Source organism: Anguilla anguilla, chromosome 5 (genome assembly GCF_013347855.1).
Source record: "Anguilla anguilla isolate fAngAng1 chromosome 5, fAngAng1.pri, whole genome shotgun sequence".
Taxonomy (NCBI): domain Eukaryota; kingdom Metazoa; phylum Chordata; class Actinopteri; order Anguilliformes; family Anguillidae; genus Anguilla; species Anguilla anguilla.
In genome coordinates, this window is record NC_049205.1 from 3,920,291 (window position 1) to 3,931,556 (window position 11,266).

General features: G+C 44.5%; 1 protein-coding gene across 1 annotated transcript in view; it reads right to left on the minus strand.

Moving 5' to 3' along the window:
• LOC118228298 (Kv channel-interacting protein 4-like) overlaps nucleotides 1–8,348 on the minus strand; it is a 50,557-nt gene extending 42,209 nt beyond the window's left edge. Inside the window, exon 1 of the mRNA XM_035419730.1 lies at nucleotides 7,744–8,348. Within this exon, the coding sequence (XP_035275621.1) occupies nucleotides 7,744–7,831 (88 nt within the window). The 5' untranslated portion in view covers nucleotides 7,832–8,348. The remainder of the gene's footprint in view (nucleotides 1–7,743) is intronic.
• Between the last annotated feature and the right edge of the window lie 2,918 nt (nucleotides 8,349–11,266).

The following is an 11,266-nucleotide window of genomic DNA, read 5'->3' on the forward strand; positions in this document are numbered from 1 at the left end:
GATTCACAGGAGGAAACCCCCCAATTTGTGAGTCACGCCAGGCAGAGGTCACACCCACCCCCCCCCCCCCTTCCCCCCACCCACACCCCCACCCACCCCCGTTCCAAAACCATCCTGTGTCGTCCTGACTTTCACACACCCCTGGTTCTGTTCTGGCTGGGTTCCAGTCCTTCAGCTCCCTTTGGATCTGCACCCCGCACAAGGCGTGTCCTTCTCACGGACTCCTATCACTAAGGCTTTAGGGGCGGCGCGGTGGAGTAGTGGACAGCACTGTTGTCACCACCACAGCAAGCCAGGTTTGAATCCCGGACGGGGACCTTTCTGAGTGGAGTTTGCATGCTCTCTGCCCACAACTCCTCCCCTGGTGCATATTATGATGAGAAATCACATGTATAAAACAAGTTGACGTGAGCCATTTGTTTTTGCAGAAGCACTTATCCAGTGAAGCTCAGACAGTTCACCTTTTACTGTACATTTTATCTGTTCACTAAACTGGGCATTTAAAGGCTCACAAGAAAATGTTATCTTTTTTCCAGTGTTCAATAAAGTTGGGCCAACCTCTCAGTGCCTAGAGCACTTTTCACTGTGATGTGCATTTATAGCGCATTTAACTGCTTTTGGAGAACAGATTGCTTTTCCCTGTACACAGAAGCTTCTGGAAAGACGACATTTTGTTCGCCGAGACAATATAGTAAAATGTTTCCCGGATCAGAGCCAGAGAAATTGCATTATGCAAAGGTCTTATTGGTTTAAACGGGTTCTGTAATGTATGTCTTCAAAGATCTCACATGGTCTTGGCTCCACAGAGTCTTTTAGTGTAGCTGTCTCTCTCTCTCTCTCTCTCTCAAATGATTTATTTAAAATTAACAAGCGACAAAAACCACAGAACAGATAAAACATTGATCGTAGACTGAAATCTATGAACAGTCTTCCCATATTCTTGTGAACGTAAAAGATTACAAGAAAATGACTATTGGTAATCTTTAGCACAGATGGTTTCCAAATTAATGTGTATTAATTGATTTCTGGGTGCAGAAAAAACATCTTTCAAAACCTTCACAGGTATCGCCTTCACAGTATGTGGTCTAATTAAAATATCCATGGGTGGTTGCTGAACAAATGACTATAGCCAATCAATAACTGAACGTGCAGAGACTTATGAAGATTAATCTATGTGTGATAAGGAGCACTGTGGTGTGATATACATACCGGTCAGTGCACACAATAAAATTTCAATTTTTTTCCATTTCTTTACAGTGATGAAGGTCAGTGACCAGAACATTCCTTTACCTTGAATGCTGAGCATTTTGTACTTGACAATAGATATATATTTTTCCTGAAGCCTCCACTTTGAATTTGATCCATTTTCATATACCATTTTGTTGACGGCCCACAAATTGATGAACTGTTTGCTTTCCTATGATATTTTTAGACAGGAACGGGGCCTGTAGAATGACAGACAGGGAACTTGGGTCAATTCACAGGTGAGGCACTATCATTGTGTCTTTGAGCAAGATGCTTATCCTAAATTGCTTCAGAAAATGTCCGGCAGTATAAATGGATTTCATAGAGACAGAATGCTATTCCTGCAACACTGGACATACTTTCTATTGTTTAACTCTATGTTATATTTTATTTGTGTATCTTTTGTGTTTTACTATGGGAAGCATTGTATTTGATTGTATGAAAAGTGCTATATAAATAAAGTCTGATTCATTGACTGATTGATTGATTGACTGATTGTTTGAAAAATAAACAAACAGATAACCGAAAATGCAAAACTACAGAAACGTAACTCACAAAGAGACCGTTGGAGGGCTCAGGGAGAGGTCAAAGTCGTCACACTATTGACTTTCCATAACAAACCGGTGCCTGCCCGCGGCAGATGGGTTCCCCCTCTGAGTCTGGTTCTGCTCAAGGTTTCTTCCTGCTATCAGTCAGGGAGTTTTTTTTCCTTGCCACTGTTGCCCTAGGCTTACTCTTTGCGGGCCGGTTCTCTGCAAACCTGCTTTGTGACAAAGCTCCTTTGTTAAAAGCGCAATACAAATAAAAATTGATCGATTGACTGGTCACAAACTGGTCAAAAGTCAGAATCTCATGGGTGACGTCACGCGGTGACGCCAGGAGGGTGTTACCGCGCCTTACCGCGCGCGACGTGGCGACGCGTGAATGCGCACAGCTGTGGCGAGAGAGAGCGCGCGAGAGAGCAGGCGGCTATCCGCGTCGCACGGCTGGGCTAGCTGCAGCTGCCGCCGCATTGGGAGTCACTCTGCACAATAACGCACTGATGAGAAAGGAGAGGAAGAAGGAAAAAAACAACACACACACACAATCGCGGTTCCTTACGCGCACTTATTATGCCCTTCCGCATTGTCTCCTTAATTATCACATTCTTCTTCTGTTTTTTTTTTTTTTTTTTTAAAAGGAGGCGTTGTTTCCCTGGGAATTCGCCCTTTTGAAAGACATATGGCGTGATCTGTATTGAACGGTCTGACGGAGCATCACACATGATAAATGCACTGATTTTGGTTTCTGAAGGCAATTAGTTATTCATAAAGTCATGAATAAAACATTATGATGATATTGTTAAGCACCTATCAGAGCAGATGGTTTAAAATCACTAATTGGTGGTGATGGCTATATATAATGTGTGTATACGTATATATATATATATATACATATATTGGGTTTCAATGTGAGATCTGCAATCATTTGGTGAAGAACACAAATGGAAACATTTAATTATTGGTATAAAGAGTTAAGGGCCATTGTGGGGGAAAAGCGGGTGATTACTTTGGCTTAGGAACCAGCGATTTGTTATTTAAGACTTTGTAATGGCAGCCAATAGGAAACCTTATTGACACGAAAGAGCTGGAAAAGGGCTGGAAAGAGTATCTCGAAGTACCTCGCTTCCACACTTGTGAGCAAAACACAATCAAACCTTCGAGGAGACAATAAAAAATCACAGTAATAAAAAAAAAAACAAAAAAAAACACAACAACAGCAGCAGTGGCTGTTGCAAAACAGCAGCTACGACATCGCCTCTCGGTTCTTTCCTCACACAAGCTGGTTTCGGTCCGATGGCCTTGGGTTCCAAACTTCATTATGTAGTAATGAAGGACAGGGAACTGTCCGTTAGTCATTGCGTAAGGTCACACACCGTGTAATTTCATGCTTTCAGTTTTAAAACGACCGTTGCCATTGCCTGTATCTCGAGCGAAGCTATACAATATCCAGAGCCTGGTCTCTCACCATGTCTGGCCTCTAAAAATAAACTGCTCATTCTGTGCACTGAATTGACTCTCATTTACAAACATTAGAGCAAATAGGCAAATTGATTACATTCACTGAAGGGCAGGACGGGGAATGGTTGGGGTTTTTGTGCAGGTTTGGAGAAAGAGCCTGACAGAAATGGCGAAAACAAATTAGTTCTGGCCCGTAAGACGAAGGACAACGCTGCTGATGATGATGATGATGATGATGATGACGATGATGCATGTCACCGAAAGCCAGAGAGCGGGAACAAAATGATTGCTGCTCTCGTCGCCACGGTAACGACATAAACATTTGTGTTCTTACCAAATTAAACTGTGCTCCTCCAAAGTAAATGTGATTTTAATACACTGCTTTGCTTTTTTTTTTCTAATGCCTTCTAAAGCAAAACAAGAAAAAAAAAAAAAAACTCCTTACAAACCGTATAATGCAACATCCCCCCCCCCCCCCTCCCCCACCCCCCCGGAGCTCAGCTCCGCGAGTCGTATCCGCAGGAACCGAACAGAACCTCTTAAAGGGCCACGCGATCCCGCGCGCGGTATGAAATATTCAGCGGCGGGTCGGCGATATGAGGAATATAGGTTTTCTGCTCCGCCGTCACCACGAAGACGCCACGGCAACCCGATCCGCCAGTCGCCGTCGGGAAACAAAAGGAGCGCCCAACAAAGACGGGCCCGGCCGCAGACAACAGTTCCTTCGGCCCCCGCCGCGCTCTCCCGCCGAGAACCAATCCCACGCCATCACCCCCCCCCCCCACCGCCACCCCCCCCGCCCCCCGGAGCGACGACGGCTGAATGGGTGTCTGGCGTGTCGTGTGTTCTCTCCCCTGATGGGTACAAATTGGGAGTCGCTGGCCTTGGCGTGCGCATTGTCCCTGGCACGGGGGGAGGGTGGGGGTGGGGGGGGGGGAGGGCAGCCTGCCCTTTTTTTAGGAAGGGCCCTGATGACAACGGGGGTGACATGGAAACGGCGAGGCCAATCGAATTGTCACGCCCGGCCCAAGAGAATCGGCGTAGTTAAGGTTCAGATGGCGGACTTGATTGGTAGCTTCGGCTAACAGTTCACAAAGAAACATCCACTTCCTGATCTCACAGATTACATGTGTTCATTTCCTAAGGCCCTCATCCTCTTTTTTACTTTGTTTTTCTTTTATTAATAACATCTTTCATAAGTCGGCAATCAGATTTGTCTTTCACACCTTCTGAATGGAGATGCTTAGTAGACTGAATTGGTTACCCTGTGCAACCACATAAACAGTATTCAAAGGGACTACCCAAAGATTTTTATACACAAGTAATTACAGGTTGCGAAGCTAAATATGTCATGCGGTTGTCAATAAATTATATTTCATTGTTTTTTACTACACGTTGTAGCATTAGTCATTGCATAACATACTGTCTTGTGCACGTGGTCTGCATAGCACTGCATCTCATTTAACATGAAACATTTAACCCTTTGAAGCTTTGGAAATTCTAATTCTGAAGAGTTCAAAATTCTAAGGCAGTGTTCTAGAACTCCATTAATTTCAATGACCAGTAGTGACTGGATGACCGCTTGTGGAGTGAAAGTGAAGGTTTTCTGCTGAATATTTAAATCTCTTTATTCCTCACAAAAACAGATCATCAGAGCAAATGAATAAAATGTTGGCAGAAGAGCACATCCCTATATGTCTTACATCCTTTCTCTCTCACATTGTGTACGTATTGTGCCAGCTAACAGACTGTTCACAGAACAGGTAGCAATCATACTTGCGTGATCATTCGGTTCACTGCCCACACACATCTGTTTGTTTGATTCCCTGCACACATCAGCCTGTCATTGTGTACTAAATTTGTAGCTAGTTGCTAATCAGATTAATTCACTGTAGGTTGAGTGCCAAAGCCGTTTCCTACAACTCTGCAGTCATTTCTCCCCTGTTAGTCTATGGATGATTTACTCCATGTCAGCAAATACAGGATTGGATCCAAGATTTCAGAAGTTGTGCGGGGTAGGTTGTTTAAAATTGCCATGGGAATCAAACAACCTGAGAACTGTGGGAGGAATGTTGGTATGGTTCGAAATATTTTCCATACTTCTACGCATAGGTTTCTGTCTAACATGTTGCGAATCCAGCATGAATGCACCCAGTCAAACTGTTGGAAGAGGGATCACATTTTCACCCTCTGGACCTGCCTCTGGACACACGTGCACCTTTCCACAATAGACAAATGAGCCTGGAATAAAGTAGAAGAAAGGACACATGGACAACACTGACGCACGACTTGCTTTCAGTATGCAGTATGTCTGCTGTACTGCTCATACAGGTCCGTACCAGGAGAACAAAGAAAGCCAGTTCCTTTCTTTTGTCGCCTTCGCGGATGCCACATCTGTTTCTATTTCTGCATTCTGTGGAAGAGCAGGACACACACAGGCGGCTGAATCACAGCTACACCTGGAAGGCAGGTGATGCTAATTTTGCTCAGTCTCAAAACAGTCGCCGAGCAGGTGACCTAGAAACGGGAGGGGACGGTAAATCTGAGTGCTGGTTCCCCGCTTCCAGTTCTGTCTGTCACAACAGGTGGGGGGGAGCTTTCAGCTCAGCACATAATTGGCTGGGAGAAATATGAGAAAGCGCAGCATCTATGGTAAATATGAGGGTCAGATTTAATTACCCACAACAATGCGACCCCCTTTCACGCTTGTACTGGGCCCAGACGACACACATCTCCAAAGCAAAGCCCATCTTCTGTGGAACATTAAAGCCCATGTCAGTTATGAAATGCACTGCACTAGTGGGTGGATATTATTTACACTTTTATAGCTGTAAAATCAACTCAGAAAGCTTGTCTGGATCTTCTCTTGCTTTTATTCTTTCTTCCCCCCCCCCCCCCCCCACAGTAATAGCAATTAATTTTAGGAAAAGTGCAATTACGGAATACATGTTATGGCCATAATGACACTGGAAGTCAGGACAATTTCCTGCAATAAAATGTAATCAATCCTATTAGACTCATTTCCTGATATTACAGGAAGCCATATGCTCACGATTTCTTTATTTCTTTATTTATTTATTAATTCTTGACCCTGAGTTTTCAATTCGCAGCGAATCACATGCCTTACTGAGTCTCTGCAGAGACACAGCAGCATCAAGAATGTACAGAATTCCATTTAAAATGGAACTGGGGAATTCCACAGAGTCATGAACAGAGTATGCAGCATTTCCGGTTATCTCTAAAGAGCCGCAGATTTTGTATCATGAAGGTCACATCAGACCCCATCCTCTTTCATGGATCATATTTTCCACATAACGTCAATACCCAACACCTCTATACTGCCGTTTAGTCCTGGGGAGTGGAATGCGAAATATACAGCTCATTTAACCGTGTGGATTCAGTTGCATTTCCATAATGCAGCATGCACACAGACATCTGCCCGCATTATTTTAGAGTTTGCACATTACAGAAATGACAGGGCCCTAACTCTTGAGGGGTAATAAAAAGGAGTTTTTATTATTACCATTATTTTAAAAATTATCTTTCATAGTGAAAAATAAAAAAAAAAAGGTCAACACAAAATGTTCTCAGGTGGATATTCTGTAAAAAAAATTTTTTTTTTTAAAGCTATCAATCATCCCTGTAATGTGCAACTCTGAAAGGGCTTATAAAATAGCTGGCCTTTAATTCTGAGCACGTATGACAAACTGCAAGGAAAGCAATTCAGACTGGCTGTGTCACAGCACACTACAGTACATCTCTCTGAGCCTTACAGTACACGCTGTGTTCCCAGCATGCCCTGGGGGGGGAGATTTAAAGCACAAGGGTGTCTAACTCCATCTATATGCTGCTGCTGCTGCAGCAGAAAAAAAATAATAAACAATAAAATAAACACAGCAGCTTTGAAATAAATAAATAAATAAATATAGCACATCTATCCCTTGGCTGCTTAGCGCAGTTCAGCTGTCCACTGTGGCCACCTATAGAAAATAGCCCACAGTATTATAGCCACACTGATAATCATAGCCACTGATTGCACTATGGCTCGTACACACATTTTAAATAAACTCAGCCTTTTGTCAACACCATTGCAATAACTATTCCAAAAACATAATTGACAAAGAAGGACCACCAAGATCACTTTTTCTGCAATACTCCGCAGTATAACAAACCCACAGGCAATTGGGTATTCTGTGCATAAAATCTGTATAAAAACCACTCAAGTGACAATCAAAATCAAACTTATGTCTTTTAAAGCACTCTACAGTATGACTTGAGAGCTTTTCAGCCACACTGCAAATAACAAGCAGCAAATTACAAACCATGGAAACCAGGAGAGTATCTTTCACTTTTTCCCATAAGCACAGTTAAAGTTTGGTTGAGAACACTGCATCACAAACAAAATATAAAGCTTGAAACAGCCGGGACAGGCAGTGAGGTCACAGCCTAAGGGTTAAAGGTAAAGCAGGTAAAGCAGGTAAAGCAGGTGAACTTTTACCGTTGTTGAGCGTGCCGGTGATTACCCTGAAAGCGTACTGGGCGAATTTCAGGATCTGCCTCTTGCATCTCTTCCTGCAGGTGCTCATGGTTTTTTTTTTTTGAAAGAGGAGCGTCCCGTCAGCGCGGTCCCCTCGGGACAAGGACTGTCTCTGTGGCCGGCGACGGCAGATCCCCCTTCCCAAAAAAAAAGAAAAAAAGCGGCCGGCCCTCTCTGCGCGGGACGGCGAGACTCGCGGCTGGGCGCACGGACGAAGTGTGAAAGGCGCGGACGGACGCAGAGCCGCTGGAGAGAGCGAGCCGCAGTCCACTCAGCACGTGGGAGTCTGCACCGAGCAGCGTTTACTGAGCAACGGGGGTGGTGGGGGGGGGGCGATTACCGTTTACCCCCTCTCTCCTCCGGATGAAGCTGCTGTCTGTCTCTTTCTCTCCCTCTATCGCTCTCTGCTTCTATTCTCTCACTCTATTGCTCTCTGCTTCTTTTCTCTCTTTTTCATATTCAAAGGAGTCACAGATTCAAAGGACACTCTCTCCCTGTGTCCTACTCTTCCCACTGTCTCTCTCTCCCTCTCTTTCTCATACACACAATCTCTCCCTCCCTCCCTGACTCCCTCCCTCCCTCTCTTTTCTTTTCTCTCCCTCTCCCTCTCTCTCGCTCTCCCTCTCTCTCTCTCTCACTCTCCCTCTCTCTCTCTCTCTCACACCCCTCTCACTACTTTTCCCTACCCTCCCTCCCCTCTCTTTCTTTCCCTCTCTCTCCACTCCCCCCTTTCTCTATCTCTCTCTTCCCCTCCCTTTCCCCCTCCCTAGCTCTCTCTCTCCCTCCCTCCTCCTCCTCCTCTCTCTCTCTCTCTCCCCCCCCCCCCTCTCTCTCTCTCTCCGGTACAGATGCTCATCTCCTCATGTGTCTCCATCTGTGGCAGTTGCAGCCTCAGAGCCTGTGGCCCAGGAGGCGGGGCCTTTGCGCCCCGCAGTACAGGAAGGGGAAGAAAAGCTCTGGGAATCTGCGCTCCTCAGTGAGTTCAAATAAAAACCGACAGTTACCGAGAGCGGCACCGGCATCAGCTGCACAGAGTCACAGACAGACAGAAAGACAGCTAGAGAGGAGAGAGAGACAGACAGACAGAGAGGAGAGAGGAGAGTGAGACAGACTAGCTGCACAGAGTCACAGACAGACAGACAGACTGACAGGCAGACAGACAGATAGAGAGGAGAGGGAGACAGACTTCACTTGTATACCCACTCTTGTCCACTCTGCCAGTTGTACTGATCGCACGCTAAATCCGAGACCTCTTTAAATTGTTCATCAATTTATAATAAACATATCCTACCCTAAGGCATTCTCGGAGACCATCTCTCTGAACACTAACGAGGGAGAGAGAGAGAGAGAGAGAGAGGCAGAGAGAGAGAGAGAGAGAGAGACGGTGGTTCAACCAACCATAAATTATTTTTTCTTTATTGTGGGTTTATTCTACCGGATGTCCTATTTTATGTTTGACTGTCTGCAAAAAAAAAAAAAAAAAAAAAAAAAAAACAGAACAAAAGAGATGTATGTACTGAACTGAGCACATTCATTTCAGAGGCTGCCTCACGTTGAAGCTCAGCATTGTGTAAGGCTGCAGTTAGGCTGATTCTGGAACAGTCCAGTGGTAAGGAGACGCCAGGCGGAGGGGTGGGGGTATGGAGGGGGGGAGGTCGGGAGGGGGGGGGGGGGTGCTGGGAAACTGATAAATTGCTCAGATGAATCACACAAGCCCATGGCCAGCCCTGGCGATGACGGGCAAACCACGGAGACCCCATTAGGCCTGCCGAAAATAGCGAGGGGTTGGGCAATGACAGGACGCCCCACGAAGATCGCCCGCCCCTCGCCTAATTACCTCTGCCTCAATTAAAGTCATCTGTCAAAAAACGGGGAGCAGAGAGAGACATTAGTCATTAAGTAAAATTAACGCTCCGAAATGCTCTTAGATTCTCAGCCATCAATCATCAAATTCGTACATATTACAGCGATTTCTACTGCTTTCCAGGAGCCTGTGTGAATTCCACAAGGTATGCAGAGGAAAGTAGCCCATGAAACTTTATATAGGTCGACTGGAAATTGTTCCGTAATTTAATTAATTTGCCTTTGCTGCAATGTCATGTTTAAAAGGTTCTCTCCTGCTGCTGGTTTGTCCATTGCGCCTTTCCACCTCTGAGCAATCAATGTCTCTCAATCAAATTATCTGGACAGAACAGACAGCTGTTGGGTTGAGGGGAATATAAACTACATGCCAATATGAGACAGGCATACATGCTTATCCTGGGCAGTATCGCCGGGGTTTCTGGAGCCTATCCCAGCGTGCATTGGGCGAGAAGCAGGAATAGACACCCTGGACAGGCACGCCACACTGAAGGTGCTCTAGATCAGTGGTTCTAACGCTGGTTCTGAGGTACCCCTGTGCATGTATTCATTCTGACCTAAACTGCCCTTCCTGAAGCCTGAAAAGCTTCTTTGAACCATTTTTAATTAGACACTTTTAATGTCTAATGGTGGATGATTTACCCTTGGGAAATATCATGCTAATGTCACAAGGACCGAACACAACCATGTCCATTTATGACCTTTTAATCAGCCAGACGAGCTGAAAGAAAGATGTGCATGTGCTTTCAATTGCTGCAATGTGCTGAAGCAAATGATTCCTTTTGAAAGAGTTGACATTTCACATTAATTCATAGACTTCATAGGGATTTATTCACATAGAATTCATAGGGAGCTGAAATCACCCCGGTCCCAAACACAGAAAGCGTGGACTCCCAGTCACTGAAACTAATCCAAATGGAAAATGAAAATTTTGAGGACAAAGCAAATGGTAATGAGCCAAACCCAAGTGGTTGGGGGAAATAAAGAAAAAAAAAACCAGAATACATGGTGGCTGGGAACCACTGGCCTAGATTATTGGGGCGGGTGATATATCGTAGCAATATTTCAGCTTAATTTTTTGCAGGGTGTGGACAGACGCATTATGCAGATGTTGATGTTCCCAGATCACATATCTCATTCACTGGCAGCATTAACGTTTAAGCATTTTTTCAATACCCTGCGCAAAAACTAATATGTTATTGCTCATTTATTTTATAAATTACATCTGCTGGACATACTTATGCCAAAAAGGTCACATATGATATGGCACAGAATTAAAATGTAAATAAAATACAAATATCAAGATATATACTATGCAATACTAAAAAAAATCTGCATATTCAACTGACAAATGGGTTTCTTGTGACATTGGCAGGCTACAATGAACCATTTCAGTTCAGTTCAATACAGAACTGAACGTCAAATTAGAAGTGCTTGGTAACTGCAGTAGTTTGCCTTTAAAAATCTGAAGCGTTTAGAGAATGGAAGTTGTTAACTGTTTGCTGTACTGTTCCCTCTCCACTCCATTGAAGTATCACTGCAGTGCGTTGTATGATTCAGCCAAAGTCTGGGAAAATAATATCCCATCATGCAATACAATATTATAATGTGTTGACGCTAGTCT